This window comes from Mustelus asterias, chromosome 3 (assembly GCF_964213995.1).
Source record: "Mustelus asterias chromosome 3, sMusAst1.hap1.1, whole genome shotgun sequence".
NCBI classification, from domain to species: Eukaryota; Metazoa; Chordata; class Chondrichthyes; order Carcharhiniformes; family Triakidae; genus Mustelus; species Mustelus asterias.
In genome coordinates this window covers 133,380,753-133,396,083 of record NC_135803.1, presented here as the reverse complement: position 1 = coordinate 133,396,083, position 15,331 = coordinate 133,380,753, and the positions used below count along the sequence as shown (strand labels likewise).

At 47.1% G+C, this 15,331-nt stretch overlaps 1 protein-coding gene across 1 annotated transcript in view; it reads left to right on the top strand.

The window, feature by feature from the left end:
* The first annotated feature begins 1,230 nt into the window (after positions 1-1,230).
* Positions 1,231-15,331, top strand: part of fbxw12 (F-box and WD repeat domain containing 12) — a 31,341-nt gene continuing 17,240 nt past the window's right edge. The window contains exons 1-3 of the mRNA XM_078209662.1: positions 1,231-1,400; positions 6,037-6,074; positions 13,729-13,892. Coding sequence (XP_078065788.1) covers positions 1,299-1,400; positions 6,037-6,074; positions 13,729-13,892 — 304 coding nt within the window. The 5' untranslated portion in view covers positions 1,231-1,298. The remainder of the gene's footprint in view (positions 1,401-6,036; positions 6,075-13,728; positions 13,893-15,331) is intronic.

Sequence of the window (15,331 nt, the reverse complement as noted above, 5' to 3'; positions counted from 1 at the left end):
CACAAAAGGAGACTATTCAGCCCATCAAATCCATTTTAGAGTATTTATGGCATCAGGACGTCACCAGCAACTCAAACAGTCAGCAGTATACGCCTGACCTGCACCAATTCAGGAACAAATTGCATTCGCATTATATTGCAGATCCACCAACAACGCCCCCCCCCCCCCACCCCCAGCCCAGAAAGACTTACTGACTTTCATGGTTCTACAGGCTCCAGTTTGAGAACCACTGCTCGAAACATGATAAATGGCCGACTAGATTATTTTACTGATAATTAAGCGATGTAAAATAACATGTGAAATACAGAAACCTCACCAGAACGCTATGGTGGCGCAGTGGTTAGCACTGCTGCCTCACAGCGCCAGGGACCCAGGTTCAGTTCTGGCCTTGGGTCACCGTCTGTGTGGAGTTTGCACATTCTTCCCATGTCTGCGTGGGTTTCCTCCGGGTGCTCCGGTTTCCTCCCACACTCCAAAGATGTGTGGGTTAGGTTCATTGGCTATGCTAAATTAACCCTAATGTCAGGGGAATTAGCAGGATAAATATGAGGGGTTACGGGAATAGGGCCTGGGTGGGATTGTGGTTGGTGCAGACTCGATGGGCCAAATGGCCTCCTTCTGCACTGTAGGGATTCTATGATTAGCCATGGTAAATGTGTGGGGTTAGGGGGATAGGGTGGGAAGTGGGCCTGGGTAAGATAGACTGTCAGTGAGACCTGGGTAAGACTGTCCTTGAGTCGGTGTACACTCGATGGGCCGAATGGCCCCCTTCTGCACTGCAGTGATTCTAAATCATTTGAGGTCATAGATCATGTTAGCCCATAAAATTCTCATTATTTCGATTTTTTTTTAAAATTGCACCATGTTATTCATTCTCATGGCACTCGACCAAGCACATGGCTGTTTAGTGACAAAAGTCTCTCTGAACTGAGAAATATCTCGGTTTAGCCTCTTAACTTGAAGGAGAGCAACTTTGCTACACCGGATTTGCTCAAATATCTGGAGTGGGGCCACCCTTCCGATAGAGAGTGCAGAGCTATCAACTGGGTTAAGACAATAATCTCAAACCACTGGCTTTGGAATATTTGCTGCTTGGATTTCTAGAATCGACCACTTTCTTGCTTCGATGTGTGGGCTCGAAGGCTTGAACGTTTTATTTTTTGTGTATTTTGTGCCTTTCGAGATGCCATAGAGCAGAGGAAGTTGGTCAGTGTGTGTGGCTCTGCTCCAACGGGAGACTCGTTGAGAAAGTATGCGGCTGCAGTGTTCTGCTTGAGGGAGGCGCAGATCCGGCTGGGATGGAGACCAATCCGTCTCCTGTCCTCACTCGGGACTCTCTCATCCACATCTTCACTCAGCTGGAGGCCGATGATCTGAGACGGGCTGCTCAGGTGAACCAGGTAAAGGAGTGAGCGGAGAAGGGAGTTGGCCCGACACTGAGTTAGAGAGGGGGAGTTAACTGCGGCGTAGCAGTCAGCAGGAATCCTCCCCACCAAGCACATAGCAGACTCAAATCGAGATTACTCAATGCTAAACCCCTGCACCACTAAACACACGAGTTCCACCTAGAAAGAGATTCTGCCTGATATAATCTGCTTGTTCATCCTCCTGATCTACAGCCTAAATAAGGTAGGGTTCCAGAGTAAATAGCCCTTTTCAAGAAATATACTCAGTCAAAAAAGACCCAGTTATTTTTTTCCACCAATCCTACCAAGGTATGGCAGCATGGTGGCACAGTGGTTAGCACTGCTGCCTCAGAGTGCCAAGGACCTGGGTTCAAGTCCCAGCTCAGGTCACTGCCTGTGCAGAGTTTGCACATTCTCCCCGTGTCTGTGTGGGTTTCCTCCAGCTGCTCTGGTTTCCTCCCACACTCCAAAAGACGTGCTGGTTAGGTGCACTGGCCATCCTGAATTCTCCCTCGGTGTACCCGAATAGGTGCCGGAGTGTGGCGACTAGGGGATTTTCACAGTAACTTCATTGCAGTGTTAATGTAAGCCTACTTGAGACACTAATAAATGAACTTTTAACTTTAAACTTAAACTTTGGGATCACTGCAAAACTCTTGTTCTTTTTCTGTCGTCAATTGGAATCTGTTCCATATTTACCAGGCCACGGATGGGAGATTATTGCATAGAAAAAGTCCTTACGCTGGCACTGCTGCCTCACAGCGCCAGGGACCTGGGTTCAATTCTGGCCTTAGGGACTGACTGTGTCTGCATGGGCTTCCTCCGGGTGCTCCAGTTTCCTCCCACTGTCCAAAAGACATGCTGGTTAGGCGCATTGGCCATGCTAAATTGCCCTTTGGTGTCCAAAGATGTGTAGGTTAGGGGGATTAGCAGGGTAAATACGTGAGGTTACAGGGATAGGGCCTGGGTAAGATGCTCTGTCAGAGAGTCGGTGCAGATTCGATGGGCCAAATGGCCTCATTCTCGCTGTGGGGATTCTATGGTTCAATGGAAAAGGGACTGCAAATATCAATAACAAAAATACTTCCAAAGGGAATAGCTCCTCAGTTGAATGGAGATTGCATTGGGTCCAATCCAAACCAGCAAAGATCTGGAGGAAAGGTTAGCGCAGCACAGTGGTTAGCACTGCTGCCTCACAGTGCCAGGGACACAGGTTCGATTCTCAGCTTGGGTCACTGTCTGTGTGGAGTTTGCATGTTCTCCCGGTGTCTGCGTGGGTTTCTTCCGGTTGCTCCGGTTTCCTCCCACATTCCAAAGACGTGCTAGTTAGGTGAATTGGTCATGCTAAATTCTCCCTCAGTGTACCGAACAGGCGCCGGATTGTGGCGGCTAGGGGATTTTCACAGTAACTTCATTGCAGTGTGAATGTAAGCCTACTTGTGACTAATAAATAAACTTTAACTCTTTAGAAGCTTACTGAGGCCGGGGGAGGAGTTGTTGCATTGTACAGAACTGTTGCAGGCCCTGCACTCTCACTGCCTGTTCCTTCTTTAACCCTCTCTTGCTAACCAATATCTGGGTGACTGTGCTGGTGGTACGTTCATCTTACTTGACCTTTCTGCGCACTTTGACACGGTCAATCGCAATGTCGCCCTCTACTCTCCCCCACTGTACCGCTGGTTGGGCCTATTCAGTTTGGTTCCAATTTTATCTGTCTGTTTATAGCCCTGGCATCTCAGACAATCTGTTCCTGTCCATCTACCTATCCACCATCTCTCTTGAACCCTTTGTGTTCTCAGACTGCTCAGCCGGGATTTTCATCCTGGTGGCATGTAGTGGGAGTGGTAAAAATTCCCAGTGCAGTCCACCGACCTCGGGAGGAAGTGTCTTCAAGGATGGGATTCCGTTGTGGTGGGGGCGGGGGGGGAATCCGACCAGCCCACCTGGGAAACGGTTCGCGGGCAGCCTGGCAGGAGCTACCAAGTGCCCAGGCAAGCTGTTTAAAAGGCCCGCCTCTCGGTGCTGTGGGAAATTGTCCCAGTTTAAAATAAAAACAGGCCCTCCAGTGCTCACCCCATGCACCCTCTGACCCCCCCACACACACACACCCTGCCCCATCCATGCCCACCTCGTTCCCCCACCCACTCCCTAGAGCCCTGTCTTTAACCCAAATCAACATTTTGATCTTGTGTGCATTCCATCATAAGGATCATCTATATTCAGAACAGCTTCTTCCCTGCTGTCAACAGACTTTTGAATGGACCTACCACATATTAAGTTGATCTTTCTCTGCACCCTAGCTATGACTGTAACACTATATTCTGCACCCTCTCCTTTCCTTGTGTAACTTTCCCAGGTGTAACTGGGGTGATCAGTAAGTTTGCGGACGACACAAAAATGGCGGGACTTGCAGATAGTGAGGAACATTGTCAGAGGCTACAGAAGGATATAGATAGGCTGGAAATTTGGGCAAAGAAATGGCAGATGGAGTTCAATCCAGATAAATGCGAAGTGATGCATTTTGGTAGAACTAACGTAGGGGAGAGCTATACGATAAATGGCAGAACCATAAAGGGTGTAGATACGCAGAGGGACCTGGGTGTGCAAGTCCACAGATCCTTGAAGGTGACGTCACAGGTGGAGAAGGTAGTGAATAAGGCATATGGCATGCTTGCCTTTATAGGACGGGGCATAGAGTATAAAAGTTGGGGTCTGATGTTGCAGGTGTATAGAACGTTGGTTCGGCCGCATTTGGAATACTGCGCCCTGTTCTGGTCGCCACACTACCAGAAGGACGTGGAGGCTTTAGAGAGAGTGCAGAGGAGGTTTACCAGAATGTTGCCTGGTATGGAAGGGCTTAGTTATGAAGAGAGATTGGGTAAACTGGAAAGACGGAGGATGAGGGGTGACCTAATAGAGGTGTATAAAATTATGAAAGGCATAGATAGGGTGAACGGTGGGAAGCTTTTTCCCAGGTCGGTGGTGACGTTCACGAGGGGTCATAGGTTCAAGGTGAGGGGGGGGGGAGGTTTAACACGGATATCAGAAGGACGTATTTTACGCAAAGGGTGGTGGGGGCCTGGAATACGCTGCCGGGCAAGGTGGTGGAGCCGGACACACTGGGAACGTTTAAGACTTATCTAGACAGCCACATGAACGGAGTGGGAATGGAGGGATACAAAAGAATGGTCTAGTTTGGACCAGGGAGCGGTGCGGGCTTGGAGGGCCGAAGGGCCTGTTCCTGTGCTGTATTGTTCTTTGTTCCCCCTCCCCATGTACTCTATGAACGGTATGTGTTGTCTGTACAGTGTGCAAAAAACAATACTTTTCACTGTATCCCAATACATTTAACAATAATAAATCAAATCTCTACAACATCACCTAGCTGTGCCCCTACCTCAGCCTATCAGCTGCTGAAACCCCTGACTTGACGATTTCACAGCTCTACTGGCTTAACTTAACCAGAATGGTCCGCCTGTATCGCATTCCATCCCACACTGAGCCTTGCTTATCCATCACCCCTGACCTGGCTGATCTACATGGGAGTTTCTGTCTCCAAACATCCAAATTTTAAATTCTTATCATTGTGCAGAGGCACATCTGTGACCTCTCCCAAGCCTGTCTCTGATTTCCAGTCCAAGCTCTCCTCTCCTGCCGTGTACCTCAATCTCACTTTGCCCCATCATTGGCAGCTGTGCTCTCAGACTCTTACGCCTCAGCTTCTGAAAATCTCCCTCTGCCTTGCCTCCTCCCCTTCTTCCTTTAATACCCACTTTAAAATTTAACCTTGACAGGGTTTTCGTTGTTCCTTCCTGCTATCGCCTCCTTGAGCTTGATGCCTGGTTTAATATACTCCTCTTGTGATGTGCCTCGTGACCCTTCTATGAGTTTGAGATGCTACAGTAATTCAAGTCATTGCTATGAGTGCTGAAAACGGCAAGGCCTTGCTCCAGGTCAGGGCATTAGCAGCCAGGAGGCTGAGTAAGTCCCACCAGCAACCATTACCAGAAAATTATTTAGCAACTTTGCAAGATCGATAGAGATAAATTAGAGTTGTGTGTGGTTTACCATTTACCCACTCACGTTGGGAACTCCTGTGACTGAAGGATTTCCAGGCACCTTTCCCTGGTTTGTGTGGGAGTGAGCTGTTATCACAAGGAGCAGGAGTAGGCCATTCAGCCCCTCGAGCTTGCTCTGCCATTTAATAAGATCAGGGCTGATCTGCTAGAAATCTGAAACCTGCATCCCACCTAACCCCTGATAATCTATCACCCACCCCCCTTGCTTCCCACCTCTGCCTTAAAAATATTCATGATGTGGTGTTGGACTGGGGTAAGCACAGTAAGAAGTCTCACAACACCAGGTTAAAGTCCAACAGGTTTATTTGGAATCACGAGCTTTCGGAGCAGTGCTGGTGTTGTGAGACTTCTTACTGTTAAAAGTATTCAAACCGGCTTAGAGTAACTTCTTTGGCTACGTTTGTCTGGAAATTCCAAATTAAGTTGTCACACTCTTAAATTGTAGCAAACTTTAAACTTGTGCATCTTGTCAGTGGCTCCATAATGTCATGGGTTTTTCACATCAAATTCTAATCCAAAAAAGAATTAATATTCATATCTTCTAATTCCAGGCTTGGAATGATGCTGCCGAAACGCCCTGGCTCTGGAGGTGAGACTAGTCCATTACTATCGACCGTCTGCTCTGCAGTGTCCAAGAAAATAATGTGCATTTGGGTAGCGCCGTTCACGACCTCAGGATATCTCAAAGCAATTTACAGCCAATGTACTTTAGAAGTGCAGTCACTGTTGTAAGATGGGAAACCCAGTCTAACAAATAGCAATGTAATAGAGCATTTTTGGTGTTGTTGATTGAGGAATAAATATAAGTCCAGGAAGAACTGTCCTTCTTTGAGATAGTGCCATGAGATTTTTTTACAGCTACCCAAGAGGGCAGAGAGGGCCTCATCTGAAAGATGGCATCTCTGCCAGTGCAACGCACCCCAACTCCTTCCATTCCATCTCTGAGCACATTCCTTTGAGATCTACCTCCTATTCCCTAGACTCCGTTCTCACGACATGTCTGACCACCCAGCCTCCCTTCATGCTGTCCTTGTGAGGAACATTCTAAATGATTCCAAAATCATTGTCAATCTTCCTTCTCGAAAATCCATGCTCAGCCCCTCTGTCCTTCTAATCTCCCGTTCCATTTCCGACCTCTCTTCTCCCTTCAAAGTCTACGAGTGTGTTGGTGCTTCCCAAATCTCTATTTCTCTCCAATCTGATTTTTGCCCAACCCATAACCAAATTGAGAAGTGGCATTCTCTGTGACTGGGACCATTATCCCTCCCTGGAAAAAGACTTCACTCAGAGGGTGGTGGGAATCTGGAATACACTGCCCGGGAAGGTAGTGGAGGCCGGAAACTTTACAACCTTTAAAAAAATATTTGGATGAGCACTTGAAATATCATTATGGAACAAGCACAGGAAAATGGGATTAGCGCATATTGAGTGATAGTTATTTTAATTATAGAATCCCTACAGTGCAGGAGGCAGCCATTCAGCCCATCGAGTCTGCACCGACTCTTGCCCATTCCTAACCTGTAACCCCACATATTTACCCTACTAACCTACTCATTTTTAGAAACTAAGGAGCAATTTAGCATGGCCAATCCACTTAACCCGCACATTTTTGGACTGTGGGAGGAAACCGCAGCACCCAGAGGAAACCCACGCACAGGGCCAATGCGCAAACTCCACACAGTCACCCAGGGCCAGAATTGAACCCAGGTCCCTGACGCTCTGAGGCAGCAGTGCTAACCACTGTGCCGCCCACGTTTACTGCAGACTCGATGGGCCGAAGGGCCTTTTCTGTGCTGTATGACTCTTATGACTGACGACTCCTGCAGCTTTGTCATGGTTAACCACACTACTCTCCTCTGTGACAAAAGTGGAAGACTGCAGTTGCTGGAAATCTGAAACAAGAACAGAAAATGCTGGAAATACTCAGCAGGTCTGACCTTCTGTGTCGGTTACTCTCTCCACAGATGCCGCCAGACCTGCTGAGTGTTTCCTGCATTCTCTGTTTTAATTCCTCTCCTCAGTCTGCCAGCTCTGTGATGCTGCCCTGGTTCCATTCTTACCCACCTAAAACATAGTCTGATCATAGCGATGGCTTCCATTTGCACCTCACTGCGAATCTTTCAAAGGTCCATCTTGAGCCTCTCCATTCACCTGCATCATGAAGCGTGCCATGAAGAACCTTAGTGTTGATTAAATGCTCTGTTTAAATACAAGTTGCTTCATGTTAAATCTATCAGATATTGTTTGAGGTTTACACACATTTTTACTTCTCCTTTTCACACCCAACTTTTTTTGATTGTGCTTCTCTCCTCTCGGTTGGAGTTTCTGTTGAGAAATGGTTATAATGCATGCCTTGGTGACTGGAAACATAGAAGCCCTTTGAGCCTGCTCTGCCATTCATCACGATCATGGCTGGTCGTCCAACTCAATAGCCTAATCCTGTTTTTTCCCCATAACCCATTCCCCCAAGTGCTATATCTAGCTGCCTCTTGAATACAGTCAACGTTTTGGCATCAACTATTTCCTATGGTAATGAATTCCACAGGCTCACCACTCTTTGGATGAAGAAATGTCTCCTCATCTCTGTCCTAAATGGTCTACCCTGAATCCTCAGACTGTGACCCCTGGTTCTGGACTCCCACCATCCGGAACATCCTCCCTGCATCTACTCTGTCTAGTCCTGTTAGAATTTTATAAGCCTCTATGAGATCCCCCTCATTCGTCTGAACTCCAGCGAAAACAATCCTAAACTAGTCAGTCTCTCCTCATACATCAGTCCCGCCATCCCCGGAATCAGCCTGGTAAACCTTTGCTGCACTCCCTCGAGAGCAAGAACACCCTTCCTCAGAAAAGAGACCAAAACTGCACACAATACTGTAGGTGTGGCCTCACCAAGGCCCTGTATAATTGCAACAACACATCCTTGGTCCTATACTCGAAGCCTCTGGCAATGAAGACTAACATGCCATTTGCCACCTTTACCGCCTGCTGCACCTGCATGCTTACCTTCAGCGACTGGTGCACAAGGACACCCAGGTCCCGCTGCACACTCCCCTCTCCCAATTTACAGCCATTCAGGTAGTAATTTGCCGCCTTGTTTTTGCTTCCAAAATGAGTAACTTCACATTTATCCAAATTATACTGCATCTGCCATTGATTTGCCCACTCACCCAACTTGTCCAGATCATTCTAAAGGATCTCTGCATCCTCGTCACAGTTCACCCTCCCACCCAACTTGGTATCATCTGCAAACTTTGAGATGTTACATTTTGTTCCCTCATCCAAATCATTAATATATATCGTGAATAGTTGGGGTCTCAGCACCGATCCCTGTGGCACCCCACTAGTTACTACCTGCCAATTTGAAAAGCACCTATTAATTCCTACTCTTTGTTTCCTCTCTGCCAACCAGTTTTCTATCCATTTCAGTACACTTCCCCCAATCCCATGCGCTTTAATCTTGCACGATAATTTCTGCGGGACTTTGTCAAACACTTTCTGAAAGTCCAAATATACTACATCGAGTGATTCCCCCTTGTCAATTCTACTAGTTACATCTTCAAAGAATTCCAACAGATTTGTCAAGCATGATTTCCCCTTCATAAATCCATGCTGACTCTGTCTGATCCTGCCACTGCTTTCTAAATGCTCCACTATAAAGTTCTTGATATTAGATTCGAGAATTTTCCCCACTGCCGATGTTAAGCTTATTGGTTTGCAATTCCCTGTTTTCTCTCTACCTCCCTTTTTGAATATTGGAGTGACATTAGTTACCCTCCAATCTGCAGGGATTGTTCCCGAGTCTGTAGAATCCTGGAAGATGACCACCAATGCACCCACTATTTCTAGAACCACTTCCTTAACTACTCTGGGCTGTAGATTATCAGGCCCTGGGGATTTATCTGCCTTCAATCCCATCAATTTTCCCAGCACCATTTTTCTACTAATATTGATTTTCCTCAGTTCTTCCTTCTCACTAAATCTTGCATTCTCCAACATTTCTGGCATCTGATTTGTGTCCTCTTTTGTGAAGGCAGAACCAAAGTATGTATTCAGTTGCTTAGCCATTTCTTTGTCTCCTATTATACATTTCCCTGTTTCTGTCTGTAGGGGACCTACATTTGTCTTCATCAACCTCGTTCTCTTCATGTATCTATAGAAACTTTTAGTGTCAGTCTTTATGTTCCCTACAAGCTTACTTTCGTACTGTATTTTCCCTTCTTAATCAATCCCTTGGTCTTTCTTTGCTGAATTCTAAACTGCTTACAATTCTCAGACCTATTATTTTTCTTGGCCAATCTGTATGCTTCTTCCTTGGATCGGATACACTCTCTAGTTTGCTTTGTAAGTCATGGATTGGCCCTCTTACCATTTTGTTTTGTGCCAGACAGGAATAAACAGTTGCTATAGTTCCCCCATGCGTTTCTTGAATGTTTGCCATTGCCTATCCACTGTCATCCCTTTAAGTAACTCTCCCCAATCTATCAAGGCCAACTCACGCCTCATATCCTCATAGTTTCCTTTATTAAGATTCAGCACCCTAGTCTCCAAATCAACTACTTCACTCTCCATCTTGATAAAAATTCTATCATGTTATGGTCACTCATCCCCAAGGGGTCTCGTACAGCTAGATTGGCAATGATTCCCTTCTCATTACACAGTACCCAATCTAAGATGGCTTGCTCTCTAGTTGGTTCCTCCACATATTGGTCAAGACCACCATCCCGTATACACTCCAGGAATTCCTCCTCTACCGCACTGTGGCTAATTTGATTTGCCCAATCTATGTGCAGATTAAAATCACCCATGATCACCGATATTCCCTTATCACATGCATCTCTAATTTCATGTTTAATCTCATTACCAACATCACCACTGCAGTTTGGGGGTCTGTATATGACACCCATTAATGTTTTTTTGCCCCTTGATATTTCTCAACTCTACCCATACAGACTCCGCGTTGTCAGAGCTAATATCCTTTCTCACTATTGTGTTAATTTCCTCTTTAACCAGCAGTGCCACTCCACCACCTTTTCCTTTATGCCTGTCCTTCCTAAATATTGAATACCCTGGGACATTCAATTCCCATCCTGGTCACCCTGCAGCCATGTCTCAATCCCAATTATATTGTACCCATTTACATCTATCTGCGCGAATAGTTCATTCACTTGATTACAAATGCTTTGCACATTATGGCACAGAGCCTTTAAGCTTGTCTTGTTAACATTGTCTCGCTCCCAATATTTTCCTCTATGGCCCTGTTTGTCCTTGGTTTCTCTGCCTATCATTTTTCTTATTCCTTTTCCTACCTTTTGTTTTTGTCCTTGCTCCCTCCTTCTCCGACTCCTTACATAGGTTCCCATCCCCTTGGCATATTAGTTTAAACCCTCCCCAACTGCTCTAGCAAAAGCTCCCCCAAGGACATCAGTTCCAGTCCTGCCCAGGTGTAACCCATCCAATTTGTACAGGTCCCACCTCTCCCAGAACCGGTCCCAGTGCCTCAGGAATCTGAAACCCTCCCCCTAACACCATCTCTTCAGCCACGTAGTCATCCGATATATCCTGTCATTTCTACTCTGACTAGCACGTGGCACCGGTAGTAATCCTGAGATCCGATTGAGGTCCGATTTCTTAACTTTCTTCCTAGCTGCCTGTATTCTGCTTTTAGGACCTCATCCCTTTTTTTTTTACCTATGTCATTTGTACCGATGTGAAACATCTTCAATACTTTCATAATTGAGGTCATGCTTACCCAGTTCCTATTGTGGTTTCTGGATAGTGATCAGAAGCAGGAACCCTGGTCAATTTTTCCCTTCCTTTAATAGGAGTGCAGCTTAGAGAGTCAGAGAGAGGATCAAACCTTGAACACTTCTGCTCTGTACAGCTCTGCTAATGACTGGATAGCCTCAATAATCTGAGAGACATGATGTGGAGATGCCGGTATTGGACTGCAGTGGGCACAGTAAGAAGTCTCACAACACCAGGTTGAAGTCCAACAGGTTTATTTGGTAGCACGAGCTTTCGGAGCGCTGCTCCTTCCTCAGCTGAGGAAGGCGGCTTTCACGACACACGACAGCGCAGAATTGCTGAGCAGAAATTAATAGCCAAGTTCCGCACACATGAGGATGGCCTCAACCGGGATCTTGGGTTTATGTCATAATATCTGTAACCCCCACGGCTTGCCTGGGCTTGCAAAATCTCACTAACTGTCCTGGCTGGAGACAATACACACCCTCTTTAACCTGTGCTTCACCCTCTCTCCACTCACATTGTCTGTACCTTTAAGACTTGATTATCTGTAAAGACTTGCGTTCCAAACATTATCTTGTAAATTGAGTTTGTGTCTGTATATGCCCTGTTTGTGAACACAGCTCTTCACTCACCTGAAGGAGCCTGAGACTCCAAAAGCTTGTGCTAGCAAATAAACCTGTTGGACTTTAATCTGGTGTTGTGAGACTTCTTACTGTGCTGACAATATCTACCATTAAAGGAGCGCTAATTCCATTTTCCTGCACTTGTCCCATATCCTTGAATATTATATTTCAAGTGCTCATCCAAATATTTGTTAAAGGTTGTAAGGTTTCCAGCCTTGGCTACCTTCCCAGGCATGGATGTTTAGACTAGTGAATGATCAAGTCGACTGCTTTTTTTCAGTGTTGTTGCAGTTTCCCCCAGGGAAGCGGAGAGCTATTCCAATACACACCTGACTCATGACTTGTGGAAAGGGGAATTCCTTTCAGGAATCGTTCACCACAAAATACCCAGCATCTGACTTGTTCCAGTAGCCACAGTGCATATAGTTGATCTAGTTGGGGGCAGCACAGTGGTGAGTACTGCTACCTCACAGCTCTAGAGACCCAGTTTCAATTCCTGGCTTGGGTCACTGTCTGTGTGGAGTTTGCACATTCTCCCCGTGTCTGTGTGGGTTTCCTCCGGCTGCTTCGGTTTCAAAGAACAAAGAACAATACGGCACAGGAACAGGCCCTTCGGCCCTCCAAGCCCGCGCCGCTCCCCGGTCCAGGATGGAATCCTGAATCCAGGATCCCCGCCCAATTTTCCAGCCTATCTACATCCTAATATCCTATCCACCGAGCTGTCCCTCACAGCTACGATGCTTTGTTCATCACAACCTATTAACTCACCCCCACCCCCCCATTCCAGACCATGTGATCTCCAGGGAGAGGCGAAAACCCAGAGTGAAAACCCCAGGGCCAATATGGGGAAAAAAAAATCTGGGAAATTCCTCTTCGACCCCCTGAGGCGATCGAAACGAGTCCAGGAGATCACACTGGCCCTGATCAGAAAATGCTTCCCAACCCTATTCATTTCCACTTCTGCTTTACGAACACCATCTGAATTCCCTGCCCCCGAGACAGGTTCCCAACTATCCGCAGTCTCGCTCTGTACTGGCACCAGCAAGATGATCATAGAATGAAGCCTTGAAACGAGAAACAAAGAACAATTAGCCCGCGCCGCTCCCTGGTCCAAACTAGACCACTCTTTTGTATCCCTCCATTCCCACTCCGTTCATATAGCTGTCTAGATAAGTCTTAAACGTTCCCAGTGTGTCCGCCTCCACCACCTTGCCCGGCAACACATTCCAGGCCCCCAAGACCCTCTGTGTAAAATATGTCCTTCTGATATCTGTGTTAAACCTCCCCCCCTTCACCTTGAACCTATGACCCCTCGTGAACGTCACCACCGACCCGGGGAAAAGCTTCCCACAGTCCAAAGATGTGCGGGTTAGGTTGATTGGCCATGCTAAATTGCCCCTTAGTGTACCGGGATGTGTAGGTTAGAAGGATTATTGGGGTAAATATGTGGGGTTACGGGGATAGGGCCTGGGTGGGATTGTCGTCGGTGCAGACACGATGGGCCAAATGGCCTCCTTCTGCACTGTAGGGTTTCTATGATTTTAGTTAAGTTTCTGGTCAGTAGTTATCCCCAGGATGTTAACAATGAGGGGCTTGGGGATGAATCAGAAACAAGAGGGCTTTCATTGAACCAAAGTTGACATCTTGTAGGCAAGGATCCTATTGCTGCCTCCAGCTTCCTGTTTCACAATATGTAGTGGAAGGCATATCTAAACATGCTTTATGGTACTGCTATGAAAAGCACAAAATAGTACCAGTAATAAAACCATCCCAAAAGCTTTACTTTTTCAATCTAAAAATTCTTTCCAGAAGAATTTGAATGATTCAGCTGCACTAAATATTTGTTATATGTGCTACTTGGATTTACAGAAAATTATGTCTGGAACGTTGGATCTTCTGCAACCTCTCCGATACAGAGAGTGAAGTAAATTCCTGGAAAAAGTATTATTTACATCGTTCCAAAACAGAGCACCACATGGCATCAGGGCGTAGCGCTGTTGACTACACTTGTACTACTTTCAGAGGTCACAGCGGTAAGTGGAAAATGGTTTGAGCTTCCGGTAGTAAGGACAATTCTTAAGTTATTGCTTCTTACATCAATTCTAACCTGAACCAAACTGAGATCTCTCTCAAAAGGGACAGGGGCCAGTAATTGAGGCATTTCTCACAAGGCACATCCTAAACCCAGCTCAAAACCATCACCAACATTTCTAAACCACCCCTGACTACAGGATATTTTTCATAGCATGATAGAGAAGGCAGTAAGCTAGAGGAGAGGATTTAGTCCTCGTTGTCTATGGCTCTTTCTGTTTTCTCCTGTACCCTCTTTCCCCTTAGATCCTTTCATATAGAAATCATAGAAACCTTACAGTGCAGAAGGGGGCCATTTGGCCCATCAAGTCTGCACCAAACAAAGTCCCATCCAGGCCCTATCCTCACAACCTCACAGATTTCCCCGCTAATCCCTCTATCCTACACATCCCAGGACACTAAGGGGCAATTTAGCATGCCAATGCACCCAACCCGCACATCTTTGGACTTTGGAAGGAAACTGGAGCCCCCGGAGGAAACCCACGGGGAGAACATGCAGACCCCAAACAGACAGTGACCCAAGCCGGGAATCGAACCCAAGTCCCTGGAGCTGTGCGGCAGCAGTGCTAACCACTGTGCCATCATGCCACCCACATATTCATCTATTCCAAACACTTACCCTATTCCCTGCTGAATATTGTTCTAGTCTTTGCTGCAATAGCCACGAATGGTGAAATGTTTCAGAGTCTAATGGCCCTCAGTTTAACACCCTTGCTTCTCCCTTTCCCTTTGCCTTACTAGTCAGAATCCCCAGCGCGGGTTCTTGCAAAAAAATTCTAAGTGTTGAATTCGCAGGAAAACTGGAGTAATTCATGCTAGAATCTCCCCACCCCTCATGGCCAGATTGCGGACCCCCCAACCATTCCCGGCCCTCCCCTGTCCCGAACCGCCCTGGTCTTCAGCAACCACCCCCCCCCCCAACCCAGCAGTGCCAATCCCTCACAACAGACCCCCCCACCCCCAAGCCCACCCGCCCCAATCGCTGGCCTCCCTCTCACCCCATCGATCCCAATGCAGAGTAGCAGCGGGACCCCCCACCACCACTGATCACCCCCTACCCCCTTGTCACTGTCTGGTGGGTAGTGCCAAGGTGCCCCTGGGGCAGTGCCAGGGGCACAGTCCGGCACTGCCAGGGGGCATTCCTGCCGCCTGACCCCCTGGGAGGCCCCTAAAGTGGGTATAATCCCCACTGGAGTGAAACACTGCCCGGGTGGGAGAGGCTAGTGGGCCCGGGGAATTCAGCCCATTTCACTCCGTGTAAATATTATTTAAATGCTAGCCCCAACTCCACACCCACTTTGGGCGCAGAGCAGACTGCGCTAGCAGGACGCGAACGCTCATGGGAATCCCACAAATCCCCCCCCCCCCCCCCCCCCCCGCC